General features: G+C 27.5%; 1 protein-coding gene and 1 pseudogene across 1 annotated transcript; one reads left to right on the top strand and one right to left on the bottom strand.

Moving 5' to 3' along the window:
• Positions 1–1948: 1948 nt before the first annotated feature.
• On the bottom strand, positions 1949–6653 carry LOC132935029 (histone-lysine N-methyltransferase 2A-like). Its single transcript, XM_061001463.1, has 7 exons — positions 6236–6653; positions 4596–4678; positions 4181–4535; positions 3981–4105; positions 3728–3917; positions 3443–3654; positions 1949–2401 (listed from the first exon to the last, which is right to left on the bottom strand). Exons 2-7 carry the CDS (start codon positions 4656–4658, stop codon positions 2255–2257), a joined length of 1092 nt encoding a protein of 363 aa, XP_060857446.1. The 5' UTR covers positions 4659–4678; positions 6236–6653; the 3' UTR covers positions 1949–2254.
• Positions 6654–8571: 1918 nt separating this feature from the next.
• On the top strand, positions 8572–12638 carry LOC132936171 (uncharacterized; annotated as a pseudogene).
• The last annotated feature ends 12791 nt before the right edge of the window (positions 12639–25429 follow it).

The following is a 25429-nucleotide window of genomic DNA, read 5'->3' as shown; positions in this document are numbered from 1 at the left end:
CTATCTACCATATTTAATCAGTTCCATTAAAATCGACCATTACATTAAAAGATATAAAGAAAGCTTTTTATTTATTTCCTCCAGGTTCTGATATGTCTACTGATTTTGATGGAATTCTGAGTGAAATAAAAATATTAAGACTTAACACAGATAACACGTAAAAGTCAATCATAGAATCAAGTAATAAGTTGAAAACTTTTATACCATTAGCTAATGCTTTATGTCGCTTAGCACATACATCACTCGTCTCTACAGCGACCAACAAAAGAGAATTCAGTATTCTTAAGTTTGTAAAAAACCATTTACGAATAACAATGACTGATGAACGATTAGACAATCTTATGGTACTAAACTCATCCAAGGATATTCTGGATGAGATTGACATGAGAACAATGATAGAAAATTGGGAAACTCTAAAGCACGCCGTATAATTAATGTATAATCCACAATTATTGTTATTATTTTTATAATATTTTATAGAATATAAACCTTTGGTACCTGGTGGAATTATTAATTTTATTTTTTACTTTTTACCTTTACTAACATTTTAACAAAAATCATATTCTTAAGATAACTAACCTTTTTGATAAATAATAATATACATATATCTAAATATATATTGCATTTGTTTTTAGACTAAACATGCATAATATGTATTTGATTTACAGGAAAAAATTATTTTAGATTTGAATTCGTTATTATTGCTCCAGTTTTAAATTTTTTTTCGAGTCAGCAAAGACGGTATTTGGAGTTGACAATTTTTTGTATGAAAAATGAAATATATTTTTGTTTGCATAACTAGTGAAAACTAGTAAATTAAACATACTTCCTGAAGGTCGATTGTGATTTTGAAAAAACTGGTTTAATTTACAAGCTATATGCTCTTTATAGGAATTACATTTTTGATTTAAAATCAGATGTGCCCAAAATAAATACAAATGTGATGCAATTATTTTATGGGATTCAAAATTCAAAATCGACTTCCTAAAAAGCCTAGATATTTAGTCAAAGAGTTCATACATGTATAAAAAATTAAAAACTGACATCCCGAAATATTTGTAATTTACCACCGCTTATTAGTCTAAAACGTATAAAAAATACGTGTGCTGCGATCTCCTTAAGCAAGCATATGATGTAGATAGAAAGTTATGTTACAAATAAACGAAATATAAGTTCTTATCATATCTAAAAAAATAATAAATGACAAAATACATCTCAAAACAGATAAAGTTGCATAATATAGAACTAATTAATTCATAACTTCATCAATACTAGAAGTGAACCAAGAAAATAAAAAAAAGAAACATATACAAACATTGAACATATATTTTTACACTTTTAAAAATTGCACCACAAACAAAAAAATTGAGGAGTTCTATAACATAGTTCCTAAGCACCCCCCCCCCCCCCCCAATTAATAAATGGTATTTTTCTCGGTTCTATTATTTTGTAATATCTCCACAACTTTTTTCTTGTTTGCAAAAATTATGGTTTCGAAAGTATTTTTTGGATTTTTTGTGACTTGCAACTCAACCCAGTGGCGTAGAAAGAGGGGCTATGGCTCCTCCCGTCAGCCTTTTTTTTTTATTATTGATTTTATATCAGTACGTTCATAGACATAAAGAAATAGAAATAGTATATAAATAGGCAAGGTGGATTGATATCAATCCACTTTGTAAGTAATTATATAATATATATTCTATAGTAGCTATAGTATATAAGTATTAACATTATAAACTATCTTTTACGGAGGTACACGTGTTATGCTGAAGGTGAAATTAGGTGTGTTATACACTTGTAAGACGGAAACCACACATGCGGGTATCACGTCCTCAAAAAAGTGTTTATATAATATATAAATATAATAATTATACAAATTATTAATTACAAACCACGAAGGACCGTTATCATAGATGATACTATTAATTACAAATACAATTAGGTTGAAGGTAGTATTTATTAAATATATTATATAAAATATAGAAGTATATTATTGTTGATTACATATTTTTGTGTACCTACAGTGAACTATTACAAGTTTTTTTTAAATTTAAATATATAATCAAATTATTATGTTTATGTTTATAGTGGGGCATATTCACAAAGTATATTGAATAATGTATATTTGCATTAATATTTCAAACATTTTTAAAAGACAGGTTTCAAACTAACTATAAGTATAATTTGTAAAAAAATATTACAAACAACTTTTTTATATTATCCAACAATAAGTAGATATTAGGTGTAATAATAATTATTCCCAAAATATGCGACATAATGTACTTTGCGATTGTAAAATTCGTACTTGTTTGTAAAGTGCCAGGGCATGTCCAAGTTTCAAACCCATGTTTGATACGATATCGGTCCGTTGAAGTAAAAGTAGAGCTTGGCCATCTAAATCCTAAAATTATAGAAAACTCGTTAGTACAATGTAACCTATTTTAGATTTTGGGCAAATCAATGCAATAAATGTATAGATTTTACAATTTTTTTTTACCCTAACACGAGCAAATAGGTTTGTGTGGGAGTTATAGGTTAGGTTCCATACCTATTCAGAAGCATGTGACGTCAAACGATGCTTGATCGCAGCGCACATTAGTTCTACCACCGCACTAGTTTTTTTTTCAGACATTTTAAAACCAAATTTTGATAAAATTGTATATATTTAAACAATGTTAGTTATTTTGTTGTAATCCAAAAATATTATTTTTGGAGATTAAAAACTTTTATGTATATCATAAATTTAAAAATTTTGCTATAGCCAAAAAGTATACAATGACATTTTCAAAATATTTAGATTAATTGTAAACTACCTATATATACTATGATCTTATTCACACGGTTCAACCATAAGTATTGACTAAAAAATTTAATTGATATAATATAATAGAAACATACTCTATTATAAATGAAATATTTTCGGCAAAACATAGATCAACCTATTGTGATACTAATAGTAAAACAAGTTACTCTAATAGCAATTTCAAAAAACATATCATGAAATATACTTGAAATATATTATAGACTGGCAGACTCTCCATTCAGAATAGTTTTTTGTAAACAATGATAAACCATTAAATTAAAATTTAACATACCAGTACAGTGATTCACTCAACACATCTACTGTGCAGCAAATTGGTACCCACATGCCTACCTTTTTCAATATAAATTATAGATTGTACAAAGTACAACTATTGATTATGAATGCTATTGATGTTCAACTGGGTATAAAATACGCTACGCTAAATCTGCTAGTGGTCCTGGTATTAGTATCCAGACTTGACGGCATATCTTATAACCTGGCCGACTAGTCAGTTCTGGATATAATCACCAGGATTTCTAGTAGATTTAGTGGAGTGTATTTTGCACCCCAGTTGGAGATCAATAATATTCATTATCAATGAAAATATTATTTTTTATAAATTAATTAATAATATCTTACATATTTAATTATTTGATGAGCAGTTTCTTTGGGTAATTTCTCTGATAAATATTCAAACACTTGTTTTTTAGTCCATTTTGATATATTTGGGATTTGAGGTTTATCATATTTATAATATTCTGATGAATTATCAGAAGTATTACTTTCTGAACCTGTATCATCACTGTCAGATGATATGGACACAATACTTGAGGGGCATGACTTGACATTATCTAAATACATAGTTAATTACATTTATATATGGTTCATAATTAGGTATAATATATTTGAATGGTCCAGTCTTACCATCAACATCAAATTGTACTGCTTCTACTACGTCTTCTTCTTCTTCTGGGTTTATTTGAGTCGCCAAAGTCATGCAAGGAATACATACATACATATCAGTTTCCAATTTATGTAATGGCTTAATTTCATATGACTCATAACAAATTATATGTAAACCAACTTCACAAGTTATGCAGCGACGCAGTATCTCCTAAAGAAATGTAAAAGTTGAGTTTTTATTTATTAATAAAATTATTATTTTTATTGAGCTCACCGACTGGGATTCATCTCTGAGACATTTGTGACAATTATGTTTTCTGCATTGTTTACAGAACCAAGGACCCATATCCAGTTTAAATTTCCACATGGGCTCACTGACTACTAAACAGTGTTTATGAACTATAAAAAAAATTATTAAACACTTGTAAAAATAATAAAAAAAAAAATGAATTTATCTATTACAATTATTATTACCTTTGATGAAACAAATTGGACAATCAATTAATTCTGTCTTTCCTAAAATTTTTGAACAAATACAACAATTTTTTGATGTATCCAGAGTTACTTTAGGAGTAACCCGTTTTACTTGAAGTTGTATTGGTGAATGTATTTGAGATATAGTATTGATTTCAGTTGACATACAATCCAATAATTCAGTTACATCAGTAACCGAGGGACATTTTGACTTTGTTGTATCTTTTTGTTTTCTTCCATCATTTGTAGTTTTTTTTATAGTAGTTGCTTCCATGGGTTTTTTATTTGTATAAGAATGTTTACTTCTCTTCTTTGGTATATGAGTATCAGATGGATCAAATACTATTTTTGCTTTCTATAATAAAAAAAAACCAATTGAAAGTAACGTCATATAATTTAGTAAATAAACACTAACCATGTTTCTGTGAGGTCTCTTGGGTATAGGTTCTTCATAATTAATTTGCTTATTCTTAGGCATTGTTATTAATATAAATGATCCTTAAACAAATTCACAACACAAATATAAAAATAATATTAAATATAAAAATAAATATAATTTATAAGACAGATACAAAATAGATATAAAGTTATATACTAATATTTTAAGAACTAGTAAATTACCAAAATATTGTTTGAGTATTTTTAATCGAATTGTATTCTATTGGTTTATTTATAATCTGATTATTAATATACAAGAGTTTTAATGTGTTTGTATATTATTTTTTTGTAAGACATACAATAATATTGAAATTGTTTAAAAGTGGTAATTATTAGACAAAACACATTTAATAATAACACATTTTTTATAAATCCAATAAAAATAATTATATGATTAAAAACTAAAAAAACTCGATAAATTAACTAACTTTTACCAATTACAATAACATAATATTTTCGGTACTTTTCTGTTATCCCTACTACCGCTCGATGCAGCGACCACCACGACTACTCAATTCTGTTATCTTGACTAGTGACTTCTGTAGTATTATCACGATAGTTCCGTATTTTAATACATAATACACATAAATTGCTATTTTTATAATAATGTATATTAGAACCTATATAACGTTTATTATCAATTATCACATAAATTATCACAGTAGTGGAGAGTTATAATATAAAACATAAAATCATCAAAATTATCACATAACGCCAAATTAAAAATTCTTATAAAATCATCAAGTTCTTAAATATAAACCTATATATAAAAAAAAAAGGTGGACAAGTGGGTACCGCTCTGCTGTACAGTAGTTGTCGAGTATGTCATTGTAATGCGGATGTGTTATATTTGAATTCATTGATAAGTCATTGGATACAAAAAACGATTCTGAGCAGACGGTGCATTAAACTAGGCCTAGTTCAGTGGTGCCGAACACGTATGGCTACTGGAGTAAATACCCCATAACTTTTGTAGGTAGGTGACTGCTTAGTGCTTTAACGTCTTGTTGAATTCGATGAATTACTACTAGGTAAATATAGAATATCGTAAAAATGATATATTCAGGCTCCAAAAAAGTAATTATGATAAAAAAAGATCTATGTAAGATTAAAATATAAACTGTGTTGGGTAGGTATCTTTATATTTATATTTTAAATCCATGTCTATGATTTATTATCGATTTTATCTAAATCAGCATCAGCGAGGTAGGTAGTCGAGATAACAGAATTGACTCACGGTAGTAGGGATAACAGAAAAGTAGGTACCTACCATATTTTTTTATGATAGGTAACCTACGTCAATTAGAAATTACTATTTAGTAGTATGTAAGAGTTGTTTCATATAGAGACATTGCTAATAATACTATTCATCAGGTATTTAATAATTTGCAGTAAGTAACAAACCCCTTCACTGCTCCAGACGTACTATTACGTTCCTTTATTTTATAATATTATTATCATATTTATAGGAGACAAGTTGCAGAGCATAAATAGTGCAGCAGTGAAAAGGCTCATAAGAAATGTAGTAGTAATGATTTGTTTATACATCAAACGACAAACAGCAAACACCACTTATAAAATTATGTTAGAAATACTAATTACCTACTTACGACTTACTTCCTATGCACGTTATAGGGTAGGGCCAATGAAATCGTCTTGTTGTTGTAAGAAATAACGACGTTGAGAAATGTCTTTACTTGATAAATAGGTATTGATAGATGTTCTATTACATTAACGATATATTGCAATCAGCGATCGTAATCCATTATTATAATACGAAAAAGATAAATTTGAATCGCGTTTGAAATACGAAATGAGGTAGTAACACGTTCGTTCAATCGGAAAAAAAAGAATAACAAGATAAGTCAAATGCACATGCTGCACGACCACGGATTATGTAATAATAATGATACTATTATTCTATTATCTATACGCCGGAGCCGCGTGCTACCGACATGTTAATGAATAATCATAGACATAGAGAACAACAATTTTACGAGAATAATAAAGAATGGAGAGGCATTAATAATATTGTGCTTACCGTACGGGAACGAACATGAAATTATTTTGAGGTTATCTTAGATCGTGTGGTATACACAGATATATATATAAGAATATAAAATATATATATGTATATATCTTATTATATATATCTGTGGTAGTATATTATGATAAGACCTCCGCCAGAATGAGAGGCAATGATAACAGTCCTTATCTCTTCCCCATTCCGACATATAGCCCTCTATTTTATTATTATAGCCATGGCCTATCCACTCTTCAATATCCATGGATATATTATAACGGAATCGATTTGATCAGTTTTATACCCTTATCAATTAGTTATTATCACCAACGGTGGTTCAAAAAACGAACGAAAAGCATTACGAAAAATATATTATATTATTATTAATATATACAACTTTCAATTATTAAACTTTATTTGAAGTCGGTTAGTCATTTCATTTTTTCATAATTCCAACCATCGACAGTATGTGCGTTGTTTGGTCGTGTAAACAAATCTGTTGACAAGTCACTGTCATTTTATCGATTTCCTGGAATGTAATTGAAAGGTAACGTTTGTTCTAATTTAAAACCAAAAATGATAGCTCAGCGTATGACATGATCTAAATCAATAAAAAAAAAAAACTATGTACTTGAGAAACAATTAAACAATATGTGCATTTGTTCAATTCATTTTAAAACTGGTAAATACCAATAGTTTATTCACTTCTATTTTTGCTCAATAGCTAATATTGGTTTTTAGGAAAACCACCGCTATATCCAGTTCTGTAAAGGTACCAAATCTTTAGCATACCAAAAAAAAAGAAAATTGTCCAAATTGCATGCCGTCTTTTGGAGGGATCTGTCATAATTGCTTGCCATCTCTTGGAGGTGTCTGTCCGAATTCCATGCCATCTTTAGAAGAGTCCAAATTTATCTGAATAATTTTGTACTATTCCCCCTTTAATATTAATCGTTTTACAAAATGCTATTATTATTTTATTATTCAAAAAATATTTATACGGGTTTAGTGTTATATTTATAACTTTATGCCCAGATTTTAAAGTGGGGGGGGGAGGACACAGGAGGACTCAGTCCCCCTACCTCTGACGGCAGTTAAAAAGCGTCCCCTTTAATAAATTAAGATTTTATACATAAAATTGTATATGGAACCCTTAAAACTATATGGAGACATTAGTCCCCTCTGGAATTGTTTTCCACTTTAACCCCTGAATATACTGTATAGCCAAAATTGTTGGACCCCCAAGTAATGATAACAGCATATCAAAATACTAGCATAACCTTTATGTGGTATAAATTACAATCGCTCATTGAAAAACCATTAGTTGTTTCTGGAGGTTAGTCTAATCCAATCTAATTTGTCTTATATTATAAATGTCATCAACACCATAATGTATTAGTAAATATATTATGATTGCATATTGACATTGAAATATTATTTTAATTAAATTTAAATCTCAGTTTTTATGATTACATTTTTACATTACAGATTCTAATAAATATTTTTGTTTAAATGGAGAACTATTTGGTATGAGTAACATTTTAAGTACCGTTGAACTAACAACTCTTGATGATCTTGACAACATTTAAAGTATTTTTTAAAAATTGAAGGTGTGCCATGGTTTTACTAATAAAGACAATTTTCAAAAAGATAATTACACATTTAGTCCAGATCAATATATTGAATCTCTTCATTATTTACGGCACTAAAATTGCATCTTATGAAATAAGGTATATTTCAAAAGTTTGATTATTTATATGATTTAATTTTAGGATGTGGTTATACATTATATGATTTTAATAAATTTGTTTGTTTCTGTTAGTGGTATTTGTAATTTGTGTATGAAACTGTATTATTCCATGATGCAAAAACTATTAAGGATAAAACATAATAAACCAGTTGAAAGTTATTACTCCCAAGAAAACAAAAGTGCATCAAGATTTTACAGTTATCACAAAAAAATATCAAAAAAATAAATAATAGAGCCATAATAGAAATAAAAAGGTTGAAAAATGCTTTAAGTCATGTGCATCTTCAGGTGCGAAATGTTTAAGATAATTCTTTACAGCAGTCATTTGCGAATTCTGGTTTGAATGTTATACAGTATGAACTTATTAAACACATTTTTGCCTCAACCAAAACAAACAATTCCAAAGGATGCAGGTACAATAAAAATTGGATGATGTTGTGTCTGTTGTTCCAAATCAGGTAAATCATTTTATCTAAATTACCATTTGTATTAAATCAAAAAAAATATTAAATTTTAACGATACCATTAATTGATTTCAATAATGTAGATCACCAAGTGGATACAATTTTTTAAGAAGACCAAATATAATACCACTTCCATGTGTGAATACTATAAGAAAACACTTATTGGCCATACAAATTGTTTGTGGTTTTGACTTTAATTTTTTCAAATTATTTAAAAAGAAATTTTTTATCAAAATAGATTATCAGAAAAAGGGTATACTTGTTTCAGATGAATTTTTTTAAATATCAAGTATAGCTGTAAATAGTAAATCCTGAAGTCTTGAAGATTTTGGATATGAAGTAAAAAAAATATTGTAAAGAAGCTGATGAAGCTAATCATGGACTTGTGCTAATGTGGCAAAGCTTAGTTGAACATTTTGCACAGCCAATTGCAGTGTTTACTTCGAAAGGGTCAGTTAAAGGTGATGCATATCTATTTGAATTTTATTTTCTTAATTTCAATATTTTTTTTCCAATACGCATTGATTTGGCGAAGCTAGTCATCAAGGAAATAATGTTACTCGAGGATGCTGGTATTCAAGTTGTTGGGCTTACAAGCGATGGAGCCAGTACCAATAAATCTATGTGGAAAGAACTAGGAATATGTCCAAGTATTGAAGGATTTAAAAACTATTTTGAAAAATATTTTAATAATACGCGTCAAGTTTTTGTATTTGCTGATGTACTGCATTCAATGAAAACTACATACAATCGTTTGTTCAGTAATAATCAGTTATGAGTAAATAATTACCAATAAGTAATAAGTATGTATAATAACAATGAATACTTTTATTTTTTAATAGATACATTCGTCAAAACCATACATATAATGGAGTGATTTCCATAATTTATTTTTAAATGAAGCACAATCACTTTTAAAGGTTTATCCTAAGTTGACAAAACATCATTTTGAGCTCAATAATTTTTCAAAGATGAAGGTTAAGTATGCTCAGGTAAAACTATTTATACTTTATTTATAGTTAGTTCTTCTGTAACAGCAGGCATGAAGTTTTGTAGAGAAAAAAGATTAAAAGCTTTTCAAGATTCCCATGAAAGTGAATTATTTTCTATTACCTTAAATAATATGTTTGATGCCCCAAACCGCTGATATTCAGCTAAAGGCATTAAAAAAAAAATGGCAAAGATTTACAGGTTGTTTATGTTCATGCACAACCTGTGAATTTATGTTGAATGCAAAGTGTACTTATAATTAAATTTTTATTAGAACTAAATCATTAATTTGCGTTTCAGATAAACTGTTCTAACCAAAGTTGTAAAGCATTTTAGTAGTAGTATTTGAACGATTGTGTTAGCATCGAACCGTTTTTAGTTTTATTTTTTCTTGTAGATTTTACACAGAGTTCTACATTTAGTTTTGGCTATCTGTAAAATAATATTTGTTGATTAAAACAGTTATCTTTCCATAGACGTTAAGAATGATTTCAACTTGGTTAAATGAGTAAGAGATTTATAAACAAAAATTAGTTCTTAACGAAGGCAACTTTGGAAGGTTGACGAATAAGTTTAGAATCAACCATTGATTTATCAAACTATTTGTTAAATTACTGTAATTTTAACTGGTAAATTGAAACAAGACTCTCCTGAGGTAATATTTTATAATTATATATTTAATGATAATATTATATTTTATTAACTTTATTTTATTTGTTGTGTTCATTACAGGTTCACTAAATCTGGGGAAGGCAAGAACAATGGTGTCTTGAAGTGGTCACTCGGTCGTACTCTTCAGTTCAACGGAGAAGACTCCATTTCTGTTTACACTTCTTTGCCAACAACAACGATTTAACCTGGGTGTACCATGACACTAAGCATTGATTTTATAACACGTTCTAAACCAGCATAGTCGTACCAGTCTAAGTGGTGTGTGATGTTGCCAACAGGAACATGTTTTGGAGGTAAATATATTTGTTTTTTGCTTTTCAAATCTTTCATTTATTTTACTTCATTTTATTAAGAGGATATCAGTGCACTATTTGTTTTCTCTCTCTGACATGCGCAGCATAGAAAAAATACATTTACACAGAATCATTTTTTTTTTATGTTTTTAAGTAATCTTAGAGTAAAATCACTCATTACAAAAACAATAAAGAAAATATTTTTGAAGGTATGATATATTGATTTGTCTAAATATTTTCTCAAAATAATTTAAACAATATTTAAATTGACAACAATTATTGTTTATTTTGAAAGTCAAATAACAATAAAATATAAAATCTATGTCATTTCCTCAAAAATATTATCCTCTATAATTTTTGTAATAATTAATTTTACTCTTAAGATTTCTCAAAATTCATAAAAATAAAAGATTTTAGGCATGATAATTGTAGATACAGTTTTTCATACTCAATTATTTGTTAAACTAATAAAATATACTTTAACTGATAAACTCTAATTGTTTGTTTTCAGAATTTTAATATTTATATACAATTTGATTTAATAAATTGTTGTATAATTATAATATTAGATATTCAATATTAATGAAGTATATTGATTTAATATAGATACAATTTGGACTTGAGTCCAAGTAGAAGACATTTCAAAATGAACTGTCGAGACAGTTGGTTGTAAGCATTAATTTGGGTTCTCCAATGCAAAGCAAAACAAACATTTTAAATCCCTCTTTTACATTACTGCAAAACCAACCGGAAAATCAAGTAAGTACACAATAGAAAAGTTAATATTGTAGCATACGATACAATTTTGATATGATTTAATTTAAAAAAAAAGTTTTAATACCTTAAAGTATGTTAATATAAATGTAAACATTTTATTTCAGGTTAGTGATCCAGCTAAGAAAAAAAAAAAACTGCACGACGGTGTGTGTATAGTATACCGAAGCAGGAGTTACCTATTTAAACTGTGCAAAATACAGGCAAATTTGTTATATGACATAACTAATTTTCTAATGTATAAATGAAAAAGTGTGAATTTTTTAATGGAAATTTATATTAAATTCAGAACCACGGTAGCCGTCGTCGTTGTCGCATCAGCATTGCCAATATTACCAACAATATTACCGTTCTTATAGATTATTGTGTAAATACTCAATATTTAATAACTATTAAAATTAGTGATATCATAACAAAAACCCTTCGTAAACTATGTGTAAAAATGGCTAAGTAAAAAAAATATAAGATCTTTATGCACTATGAAGATGTGATATCATGAATAAACGCTAAGTATATTGAATTTAAGTAAACTTATTTTGTTTCAATAATTTATCTACTTGGCGAGGAATTATTTAGAATAGTATATTAATATTAATAATAATATTTTTTAAATAATAATCAGTCATATTTTAATAGTCCTTCGCCTTAATTATTTTGTTCATCACACTTTGTTTCTTTTAAGAAATAATTCTTCGCCAAGTAAATAAATTATTGAAACAAAATAAGTTCAATATAATTAGTACTTATTCATGATATCACATATTTATAGTGCTTAAAGATCTTATATTTTTTTATTTAGCCATTTTTACACGTAGCTTACGAAAGGTTTTTGTTGTGATTAAGTTATGTGGTGGCATTCATATTTGCTTATAATATTTATTTTGTATTGTATTTTTTTTTTTAAGACATCGATCAGTCTTAAATGAATATCGAAAATTATGTATTGTGATTATAAATATGGTGATTTGAGACTCAACTTGTAACATTATTGAACATTGGATATAATAATTTTTAATTTTATTACAAACATTATTTTAATAATAAATAGTTTTAAATAAACCTATAATTACTTAGATGTAATTTAAAAGTTGAAATAGTTATTAATTAAGGACTATTTTTAACTTTTTTTTTTTTGTTTTGTCTAATTAAATTATTTTGCAAAATCCAAGTTATGATCAGGTGTCTGTATATAAATTGTAAAGTTTATATTTTATTGTTTTGTCATGACAATATATATTTTTTGTTACATAACTAGCTAATTCTGTAAGTATAACTAGTTTTTTTAAAATATAATAAATTATTTAAAAAAAAATTAAAATGTTTCACATTTTTTAAGTAAATATTATTTTATATACATAAACAAATATGTACATATTGTATACATATAATATTTGTGTGTATATATAAACCTTATTTTAACAGTTCTCATATATACATATTATTTTATTAGTTTATATTATTTATATCTTAAACAAAATAATGCCATAATTAGTACTGCTCAAACGCTTACATTTTATTTTTTAAATTATTTAAAAGCTGTGGATGTCTTATATAAATATTTAATTTACAATTTTATGTATGTGTTGTTCAACTGTTATTTGAAAAGAAAAATGTATGTATGTATACAACTTAAATTAATTAATATAAACTTCTTTAATAGAGTATAGGTATGTTAATTTCATGCATGTATAATGTATATTCTCTATACATCATCTTTATACAGCCATAATTAAATAATTAAATAATATCTATGTCCATAGATATTTTTGAGTTCAGAATGTAACCACTTAATGTCAAGTCACTAAAATTTAAATTGTCTATGCTTGTGACTTCTCTATTGATGTTGGTGTGGGAAATTGTTCTGGCTTCCTTGTATTTTGAGTGCATCAACATGATTCAGAAATATGTGAATATTATCGCCCAATATTTGAATGAATTTACCAGGCTATAACAAAATATTTTTTAAAAAATAATTAAATACAATTACCTAAGTAAAGCGTACTGAAATTCATAATTGCATAAACATTAAAAAAAATCACTAATTATTGGTCCATTAAATTGATACATTTTTAAATGTATGACTAATAGACTAGCCTAATCAAACGTCCAAACATAACCTTATAGTGACTTACTGACTACAGTGATTTACTAAAAAAAGTGATTTAATTTGATTAAAACCAATTTTTTTAGAATAAGATTCTCAAATAATTTGTGTCAAATACAACTTTTTTTTTTTTTATTTTATATTTGAAATATTTACAATCCATACAATGTTAAGTACAATAAGCAAATTTGATAATTTAATGGTGAATGACAGGAGAAATAACATTTGTGGACAGGCACTCAGCAGCGCCGCCGGCCGGGTACATATTAAGTATCATGGATTTTTATTTTTTTTGTTTTAGTAGGTCTCTAAATACAACTTAATACTAAGTTTTAATCCTGTGACATGAGCTATGGAAAGTAATGGACAACTGGCAATATTAAGAGTGTGCAATATTAAAAGTGTTACGTATGCAACGCTGCAGAGATGGGCGTTGTGCGCCGTATCGCCGCCGCCGCGGCTGGACGTTACCACGACCATGTCTCCGTGGTGAGACTCACGCGGCGTTCTCGCAGGAGAGGCGCATTATTATTTCACGAACAGTAAAAAATAGTTGAGCGGGTCCATACAATATTGACATTGACCATTGCGTAAATTGTCACCCGTGTATTTCTAATGCACGTACCATTACGCCTCGAGCTCGATCTTCGCTAGACTTACTGTTTAATGAAAGCTCCTGATTACTTAAATATGTGTATCAATACATAAATTACAACAAATTTAACCAGATGGCTTGATTTACATTTGTAACCTAATTAGTAATTATTTTTTTAAAATACACATAAAATAATAATTCGTTATGAGTAAATACATTTTTTAGTAACCATGTTGTGTCTTTTCGTTTTCACCTGAAACACTTTTCGTACGATAGTTGATTATTCTCCTATATACGTATCTATTAGTAATGATTTAAATAGGTAGTTGATATTAATATAAACAGCAAAATATACCTAAACCTAAGTCTAAATTAATAAATCTTTGGACAATTTCATTGAGCACCTATTGAAAACTATGATTTAAGTAACAGTGGATTGTTTCAAGTTTCGATGAATAATATTTTTTGAATAACAAGTACCTATTTAAGTTAAATAACAAACAGTGTTTTGTAATTTATTTTTCGACAGATTATTTTGTACAGTATGTAGTTGTTTGTATTATTTTTGTATGAAAATATATGCACACACGTTGTAAAATATGTAAATTTATGGGCTTAGGGCTGATTTTCTGTTAATCGTCTATTTGGTTAACCCTCATAGTCCTGGCCCCGACAGTGACGATTAATCGAGCTTCTACTGTATACTTATAAACAGATAATGTGGCGACAAAATATTTTATTTGGTGAAATAGGTAGCAATAACTGTTCAATAGTTGTTGACATTTTTGTTTATGGTTTCAATGAAATGTGTATCATAAATATAAAAAAATTCTATAACTTAACCTACACAATGTGATATACTTATATCACAGAAATTAGAAAAAATTATAGTACAGATAATTTTTTTTAAATAATTGGTTTGTGAAAAAGCCTATTACAATAAATTACAATTATTTATTACGATCGATCTTTTATTCGTAAACTAACATTAAAAAGTTCTGATAAATTATTTCTAAAAGCTAGATGTCAAATTCGATTTTTTTATTATTAGGCATTCGTACTACAGTAGGCTAAATTCATTTTTGTCAAAAAAATTGCATTTGAAAGTGTCATTGTCTGTATAAAATATAATAATATACTTCAAAAGTTTCAAGTACTCAAGAATAATATTTTTAAATTACAACAAATTAACTAAAATCTTTATGCTTGGTTAAAATATATAATTTTGTCCACAAATGAACATAAAATTGCAATAAAAATCACTGTGTTTATATATATTTTTCAGGTTTTTTGGTTACAGAAAGAACGACTTTCGTTAACCAACCTAACCTAACCTTTTATTAAATTTTCAATCCTAAGGTATAGAAATTTAACATTTTATAAATTTTTAACAACAAAATAGTTTTAAAGTTTCATTTTGTCAAAATTTAAATTTAAATGCTTATAAAAAAAAATTTGGACTATGAATTTTTAATATTTTTAAAAAGATATATTTTAACAATTTGTGAGGAGCCTTGTATTAAACTTTCAAGCTTTTTGACCTAACAAATACAATTTAATTGACATTTATAGAAAAAAAAAATAAACAATTTTAAAATGAAAAATTTCCGCAAACACCTCAAAACACGCGTCAAAATATTTTTTGAAAATTTCATCAAGTAAAAAACTCTAAAACAAATGAACGTATATACATGAAATTTTTACTGGTTATTTATATTTGCATTTTCTATACACGATACAATTTTTAAAATATTTTGATTTGTTTTAAACTGTTTAGGAATATTTTCTGTTTCCAATTTTATTAGTCTTTTTTTCTATGAATTATTTTCTATCCATTATTTGTTGGGTAAACAAGCTTGAAATTTAATACAAGGCTTCTACTATATCGTCACAATGATATTTGAAAAATATTAAAAATCTTTAGTCACAGTTTTTATTTATAAGCATTTAAAGTTCAAATATTGACAAAATACGGAAAAATCACGAAAATTAGCAAATTATTTTGAGTCGAGAATTCATAAAAATATTCTTTTTAAATCTAAGATTTGAAAATGTAATACAAGGTTATCCATAAGTTTGTCTACCTTTATCAAAAAAAAAAAAATGTCGGTAGTAAGACCATGGACTCTATGCGATCATATGCATTCGCCTATCGGCAGGGATAGTTTTGATTTTATTGATGACGTTTTGAAGCTGATCAATACCTTTTCCTGAGTAATCAGTATGTACATCCAGTGCCAAAAATTAAAATTTTTTGCTACTGCACACCTAATACCACACAAAAATATTTTAAAATAATGAACATAGACCTAGTAATGCACAAAGTTGCGTATTTAGGGGGGTGGGGGGTTGTCCCGGGACGCCAAATTCTGAGTCCTCAAAGCGGCGCCGTCAACAGAGGTTATAACAAAAAAAATTTTTATTTTTTATTTTATTGGATTTGATGAGAAATTATATTAGTTATAACTAATAAGTGATAACCTGTATTTTTCTTATAAAATCTTTTACATTTCTATACATATTTCTATATATAATGTATTTTATTATATTGTCATAAAAAAGGCTAAAATCTAAAATTATAATTTGTTTTATTTGATTATAAAGGTTGACTTTTTAGTAGGAATACCTAAATGGAGTGGTCAAAAATAAGTGTTCTCTAAATTAGTGGAAGCATAAATGCAATAAGAGGAAAATATACATTTTGAGTGTTATCACATATACAGGGCTTGAAACTGATTGAAAAAATTTCGGTTTCGGTTTTTATTTTTTTCGATTTTGGTTTCAATTTTTCAATACCGGTATTAGGAAATGTCGGGTTTGGTTTTGATTTTGTACACCCGTTTTCAATTTTTTTCGGATTCGGTTTTGGATTTAATACCGGTTTCAAATTTTTTCCGATTTTGTTTTCGGTTTCAGTTTTTAAACGGTTTATACCGGTTTCTAAAATCGGTTTCAAGGCCTGGACTATTTACGTCCATTCTTAGTTTATTATTTCTTTTGAATCGATGGATCGAGCATTAGAATCGCCTGTTGTGTAAAGAGAACTTTCCAAAATGTTAAGAAATAAAGATTTTCAAAAAAACATAATGTTTTTTAAATTATATTCGATTTAGGTTTTTTAATTATAATACCGGTATCCAATTTTTTTCGGTTTTGGATTTGATTTAATACCAATATTCAATTTTTTCAATTTTTTTTTGAAGTTAATACCGGTTTCCAATTTTTTTCGGTATCGGTTTTGATATTGTTTTCGGTTTCGGTTTTATAACGGTTTATACCGGTTTCAAGCACTTTTAACGGAGAGAAAAAGTAAATTGTAAATTAGAGGGGCTTAAAAGTTTTTTGTGATAATGAGTAAAAGGAAACTGAAAAAAAGAGGCGCCAAAATGTGTGTACCTAGGTTGCCAAAATCGTAATACGCCTCTGAGTGCACATGCCACATATAACTTCCTATAACACTATTGTTTTTGCTATTAATTAATAATTAGGTAGTCATAATAAATACAAACTAAGACAATCTTCTATAAAAGTCCTTGACACCTATATGACTATATTACTAAACATTTTAAATTAAAAACGAAATAGATTGGGTTGATATACTTATTATATTATATTATTATAAGTCACCCAGAATAAAGTGTATTCGGTATTATTTTTAGTGTTAAAGGTTTTAAACGAACACAATATGCTAATTAGTAATTTTCAATAATTTAATTGAATAAAATCAAATAAAAATTTATAATATTAATATCAAAATCCACAAAAGTGTACTTATTGGAAAATACGCGGAACATCAATATTTAGGACATGTATATATAATAGAGACAATAATTCGTTGACAATCCTGATCGATATGGCTTCATTCTTCGGAACGTATAGGTATAACACATTAACAAATTACAAATGGGCGATGCAAATATAAATTATATAACGTGCCAACCTATGATATATTATAAAAACTAGATTTTATTTTAGGATGGCGGAGAGGTTGGATACATTATGGTAATAGCAATACCATACCTATAGTAAAATAAAAATGAGCCGTCGCAGGACGCCTGGCAGATGTGAAACGTTGAAAAAATGTTGTGAATAGAAAACATGCATGAAAATTGATAGGATAGATTATTAAAGAAATAAATATGGTATAATCAAATACAAAATAATATTCATATTTTTTTAGGAAAAATTATTATTTATTTTAAAGACGCATTAGATATGGCTATACACGCTCGTTGCAAGCGTTCTGAGCTTGCGTGTTACTGCGCATGTACGCGCGTATCGATCGTCGCCAAACCAACAAACGGTTTTACGCTACGCATTAGTTGTTTCCACATGAAAGTAAAATATTTACATTCACATAATTATTTTATATATTATATTTAAAGGGGATAAAGAGTGGATAGGGACTGAAATATATACTGTAAATCAATGATTACGGACATTTATAGAAAATTTTAAAATAATTGAGAATTTGAAGTAAAAACCATAAACAGTTGAAAAAGAGTGAAGATATTTCTCCAAATTACTCCAAATTCAGGTATTGGTATATTCAGTTCTGTGGATACTATATACTATATAAGTAGGTATTGCATTTGTTGAGCATTGTTAAACACGTAAAATAAAACAGTTTAATTTTTAAAAAAAATGCACATCATCACACGCGTGGAGGCAAATATAATATATAATAACACCTTTATAATTAACTAAATACTTATTTATTAATATTATTAATATTTATGTTAAAATACATTTTTAACACTCAATCACATGCCTACAACTGAACTATTTAAACTTTCTTATCGATCATCTATTGTCTATTTGTGTTGATCGTTGACGTACGTACTGGGTTAAGAAATAACGAATAACGTAATATACAATCACCGTGATATCACGCCTAGATACTGAATTTTATCGTATAATTGAGTATCTATGGATGCCATTACATTTTACCACAACTATAGATAGGTACTGTTGTCGATAACAATTTTGATTATTAATATACAAAGAGACTAGTAAAGTCTTACGTACTTACCTACCCAAAGATAATTTATTTTAAGAAATATTTTTAAATGTTATCCAAATACGATTTTCCCGACAATTTTAGGTACCTACTAAAAAATAATGAAGTATGCACAAAGTGCTGAAAATGTCTCAAATATTATGCACTTTTCTTAAATTATGTAGGTACAAATATGCAAATTCAAACTTTGTATTTTATTTCAACATTTCATTAAACAAATGCGTACCTACGTAGCTTAAGAATAATCGACAACCACCACAACAAACATGCAAATAAAGTTCCAAACCCTACTAATAAATAATTAAAATTGAAAAGGGGGATTTGTTATTTGAAAAACCGAAGCTTGTATTAGACCACGTTTAATTGGTAACAATAATCTTAAGCATTTTAAATTTTAATCTTCGAGAGTAAGTATTTAAAATTTCAAAAATTAGAATTTGATGAATTCGAGTATGGGCCCGATATTAAATATTCCGCTCATTCGAAAGTAGAGATTGGTGCTATGGACAAGGAATGTCCGCATTGTAATGCGCTAAAGTTCAAAAATGAGCCAGCCGGTATGTGTTGCGCGTCAGGAAAAATGCAACTACCGGAAATTGAAACACCACCCACGGTTTACTTATCGGTACGGATCCAGATTCTAACCCGTTCCTGAAGTCAATTCGAACATTCAATTCATGTTTCCAAATGACATCGTTCGGAGCAACAGAAATAGTTAAAAATAATGCTGCAAATGGTCAACAATAATTCAACGATTTTTATGAAATTTTATATGCATATTCAGTAGGTCTGAGAATCAGCTACTATCTATTTTTCATACCCCTAAGTGATAAGGGTTGTCCAGAAAAAAATAAAAATAAAAATAAAAATAAAAATAATAATAGTGTATTATATATTATTGGTTGCTATTGGTTAATAGGGCATGTTTGTTGATTTGTATTATTATTTTTTGTCAAAATATATACATAAAAAAGGTGGGCAAGTGGATGTCGCTCTGCTGTACTGTAGGTTACAAGTGGGTCACTGTATAATGGATGGTATTCAATTTGAATTCAATGATATATCATTGTATAAGAAAAACGATTCTGAGTGGAGACGATATGTCAGTCTAGGTATAAGACATATTATACACTTATCTATGGTATTAAAAAAAAAATTGACCTATAATAAATTCCAAATTAATCATATCACAATATCCATTAGGTACATATAACGCGTTATACATCAACAACAAACCGTGATACTATCATCATAATATATCGATGAAAATATTACAAATTAGAAGTTTCAAGTGCCCACGAATAATATTATACAATCACAACAAAATAACTAAAATAGTTATTCTAGGTTTTTATGTAATTTCGTCCAAATTTGAACTTAAAATGACTATACAAATAAACTGTGCTTGTGTATTTTTTAGATTTTTTGGTAACCGAATTATCTATTTACATGGAATCTTGTTTTAAATTTTCAATCCTTAGCTATAAAAACTGAACATTTTATAATTTATTAATTACAATGGTTGATAATTTTCGAGATTTTGATAAATTCTGTCCAAATTTGATCTTTAAATGCTTATAAAAAAAAACTGTGCCTATGTATTTTCAATATTTTTCAACTGCTATTGTAAAAATATATCAGGAGTCTTGTATTAAATTTTTACACTTTTTGGCCCAACAGATAAAACTTTATTGATATTTATAGAAAAAAAAACTAAAAAAATTGAAAACTGAAAATGCCCGTAAACAGCTCAAAAAGTGTCAAAATATTTTCAAAATTGTATGGTGTATAGGAAATGCTAATATAAACATTCAGTGAAATTTTCATGTATCTACAGTTATTCGTTTTTGAATTACAAGAAAATAAGGAAATCGGTACATGAGAAATCGAGTGAATATCTAATGTTGTAAAAATATGAATTTAAAACGCTCATAAAAATTTAATTTGACTTTCTTGTAGAAATTTTTTTTTTGATAAAGTTAGACAAACTTATGAGGAATCTTGTATTAGATTTTAAAATCTTAGATTTAAAAAGAAAATTTTTTATGAATTTCTAACTCAAAATAATTTGCAAATTTTCGTGATTTTTCCGTATTTTTTCAAGATTTGAAATTTAAACGTGTATAAAAAAAAACTGTGACTAAGGATTTTTAATTTTTTTCATCTGCCTTTGAAACAATAACCTAGGAGCCTTCTATTAAATTTTCAAGCTTTTTTACCCAACAAATAAAATTTTATTGATATTTATAGAAAAAAAATTTAAAAAAACTGAAAACTGACAATGTCCGTAAACAGTTCAAAAAAAGTCAAATTATTTTCAAAATTGTATTGTGTATAGAAAATGCAAATATAAACAACCAGTGAAAATTTCATGCATCTACGGTCATTTGTTTTAGAGTTACACCAATAACCAAAATCGATTTTGTTAAAAATCGATTTTGCGTAAAAATTCCCGTTTTTCCTTAATTTTTCTTTTGTTTTTCACATCGCTTTTGAAAACTACTGGGAAATTAAAATTTTGACCTCCCCAATGCACCAACGATATTCACTTTCCCATCGAACAAGATACTGAAGTCGAAAATCGAAGCATTATTTCGACTACTTATCGTGTACACAGACACAAAAATAAAAAAATAAAAAAAAAATAAAAAAAAAATAAAAAAAAAATAAAAAAAAAAATAAAAAAAAAACACACATCATTGTAAAATCAATACATTCATCGTTTCACTCAGAATCTAAAAGAATTTTAGTGTGTAGATTAGACCTCTGGGAAGAAGATAGGCTAATTTATAAAGGATTAAATTTGGTTTTTTTTTTATTCATCGGATTTTAGTACGGTTAGGTTAGGCTAGGATTTTGTATTAATTGATTATATTAATCCACCGTAGGTGGAATTAAGTAAAAACGACTAACTAGGTACAACTTTGATACTTTAGACTTTAGAGTTAAATCATACACTTATTTACAAACAGCACGGGGTCCGCGATCTACCGCAGGTAGATTGCCTACCTGATAATATACTGCTGCGAATTAGAAATTTTATTCCGGGCAACAGAAAAGTTAAGATAAATCTAGAACATCATACACCGAATATTAAATAACGCATTGAACAAAGTTTGAGTCATATACAGTTTGTACATTTAACGGGTAACGAAGTGCACGGGATCAGCTAGTTATTATATAACTTCGGAGTTCGAGACCTCTTGCAATTGAAAAAAATTTAATGTGGTAGTAAATAATTTTAAGTAAGATATAAATTTGTTTTGTGAAATAATAAAATTAAATACAAAGTTTGACTTTGCATATTTCTTCATATTTTGGAAAATTGCATACTTGAAAATTTGTTGGCATATTACTTATTAGTGCATTTTATTGTATATTTATATTAGATTCTGAGTAGATTGATGACGTATCCTCGATTATTCAAAGCAAGTCGAAGCATTTTGATATATTCCTACATATTTTTTAAATATTATTATTCAAATAATAATTTGGTAATTTTGGTTAGGAACTATGAACTACCTACCTATAATTTTTTTGATAATAAAATATCAAAAAAAATATACTATTCGTATTAAGGAATACATTGATATCTGTGTTAGGTTAGGCATTTATTAATTCAGAAGTGATCAATTGTTGTTAATTTCAAATTATTGTTTTTATGTTTTAAAATGTTTAAAATATTATGATGTATCGTATATATAAAGTGTTTTAAAATAAAAATAATTATTTTGGCTGCATTTTATAGCAATATTTTTTTGATTATTTGTGGAATAACCGTCTCAAACCCTCGACGAGCGCTATTGTATACGTATAAAAGAAAAAAACATCTGCCCGAAGATACATAATAATAATATAGTAAGCTACATGTGAAAGGGCGTGTGAGCGCAGTATGGAGCATGGGGGTAGGGTCGGCGTGGTGCACCAGCTGCGCATGATATGTTATATTCTATATTTTTATATGCACCCTATATAATCAAAATGTGCTCGTGGGGTGGTTAAAATATCCTGTCTGGGTTTTCATGGAATGCCGTCTGATTGAACACTGCAGTGTGCGCATTGTGTGTAATAATATAGGTGTATTATATTATTATAAAACCAGCTGCCTGCCATGTATGCCTGCAGCACATTGCTGCCATTGAAGTTTTGAGTTTACTAATACGTAATTAGTGCATTTTATTGTATATTTATATTAGATTCTGAGTAGATTGATGACGTATCCTCGATTATTTTAAAAAGTACTGAGAAATTTCTAATTTTGACTCACTGAAATACTAACTAGATTAGATAAAATTTGGTACTAGGAACCTACCTTGAAGTTGATAATCGAAGCATTTTGATATATTCCTACATATTTTTTAAATATTATTATTCAAATAATAATTTGGTAATTTTGATTAGGAACTATAAACTACCTACCTATAATTTTTTTTCGTAAAAATACCTAAAATATCAAAAAAAATATAATATTCGTATTAAGGAATTCATTGATATCTGTGTTAGGTTAGGCATTTATTAATTCAGAAGTGATCAATTGTTGTTAATTTCAAATTATTGTTTTTATGTTTTAAAATGTTTAAAATATTATGATGTATCGTATATATTAAGTGTTTTAAAATTAAAATAATTATTTTGGCTGCATTTTATAGCAATATTTTTTTGATTATTTGTGGAATAACCGTCTCAAACCCTCGACGAGCGCTATTGTATACGTATAAAAGAAAAAAACATCTGCCCGAAGATACATAATAATAATATAGTAAGCTACATGTGAAAGGGCGTGTGACCGCAGTATCGAGCACGGGGGTAGGGTCGGCGTGGTGCACCAGCTGCGCATGATAATTTATATTCTATATTGATATATGCACCCCATAAAATCAAAATGTGCTCGTGGGGTGGTTAAAATATCCTGTCTGGGTTTTCGTTGAATACCGTCTGATTGAACACTGCAGGTGCGCATTGTGTATAATAATATCGCCGTATTATATTATTATAAAACCAGCTGCCTGCCATGTATGCCTGCAGCACATTGCTGCCATTGAAGTTTTGAAAACGTTGAAAATATAAATAATAATAATACGTAACGCCACACGATTATACTGAGAACTCTACCGTGGTTACAGTACCTACAATAATTCATGTCGTTATTCGTACAAAAAAACTGTGTATAATAAAAATGTATAGTTTTTTCACGGGGTATCCTACTTATTTCTAAAAAAACGAACGATGTTCGTCGAATGCCAATAAGTCTTCAAGATTATTATCGGATAAAAAATAATAAATGTACCCACGCGCATTATAGGCGATTATAAATTCCTAGATATAAATTATACGTAAGTAAGCAGTCTATTTATGGTTGTAAATTACAATGTAAATTCCAATAAAATATTTTTTTACGTGTAAACACGTTAACTTCTTAGTCCCAACTACTTTTAGTATATAAGTACACATCTGCAACTGAAATCTCTGTTTTATTTTATTATTACCTAATTTAATATTTATTACATTTTAACTAGCTAGTGATCATTATTGATTTTAAATATTATTGTACCTATCTAAGTATAATATAGGTAATATATATTATATTAAATCTGCACATAAATTATGTAGGTACCTATTATTTTTGATAGAAAATTGTACCTAGTAGGTACTTGTGGGGGCCAGGTATGTGCGACCACATTGTAAATTTCTTAAGGAGACAAAAAAAAACATTTTATTTTTGTTATTGAAACTTATTAGAAAAGTTAGAGTGTTATAATATTATTTGGAACTCAATAAATTGAATACAATGGATAGGATCAGTATTGTTTAGTAAAGTTACGTCCAAATTGTAACTGGTTATTATAACCTGTTGCCTGTAGGTATACCTATAATAATTAGATAATATATGGTCTTATTTAGTATATATTTTTTGTGTGTATCGTAAGGCGATGCAATTTTGATTAGTTCAATTTTATCTGATAATTTATCGTGAAATATTTAACTTACAATTATGATAACTATTGCAATATATTGATATATGGACGTACTGTATAAATAGTAGTACAATGTCAAAATTGTGTAAAATATTTTTAAAACAATTTATGATTCAAAATAAAAATAAAAAAAAATATTCACAATTTTCCC

Source organism: Metopolophium dirhodum, chromosome 1 (genome assembly GCF_019925205.1).
Source record: "Metopolophium dirhodum isolate CAU chromosome 1, ASM1992520v1, whole genome shotgun sequence".
NCBI lineage: Eukaryota > Metazoa > Arthropoda > Insecta > Hemiptera > Aphididae > Metopolophium > Metopolophium dirhodum.
Note: the sequence above shows the minus strand (reverse complement) of the source record. Positions and strands in the feature narration are given on the sequence as shown.

What these genes read in the sequence shown, in the direction of transcription:
- LOC132935029 (XM_061001463.1), bottom strand. Translation starts at nt 4,658, where the DNA reads ATGCCTAAGAATAAGCAAATTAATTATGAAGAACCTATACCCAAGAGA. An exon ending in TCAGAGATGAATCCCAGTCG is followed by an intron (nt 3,918 to 3,980) that starts GTGAGCTCAATA and finishes ACATTTCTTTAG; the next exon opens with GAGATACTGCGTCGCTGCAT. An exon ending in AGTACAATTTGATGTTGATG is followed by an intron (nt 3,655 to 3,727) that starts GTAAGACTGGAC and finishes CTATGTATTTAG; the next exon opens with ATAATGTCAAGTCATGCCCC.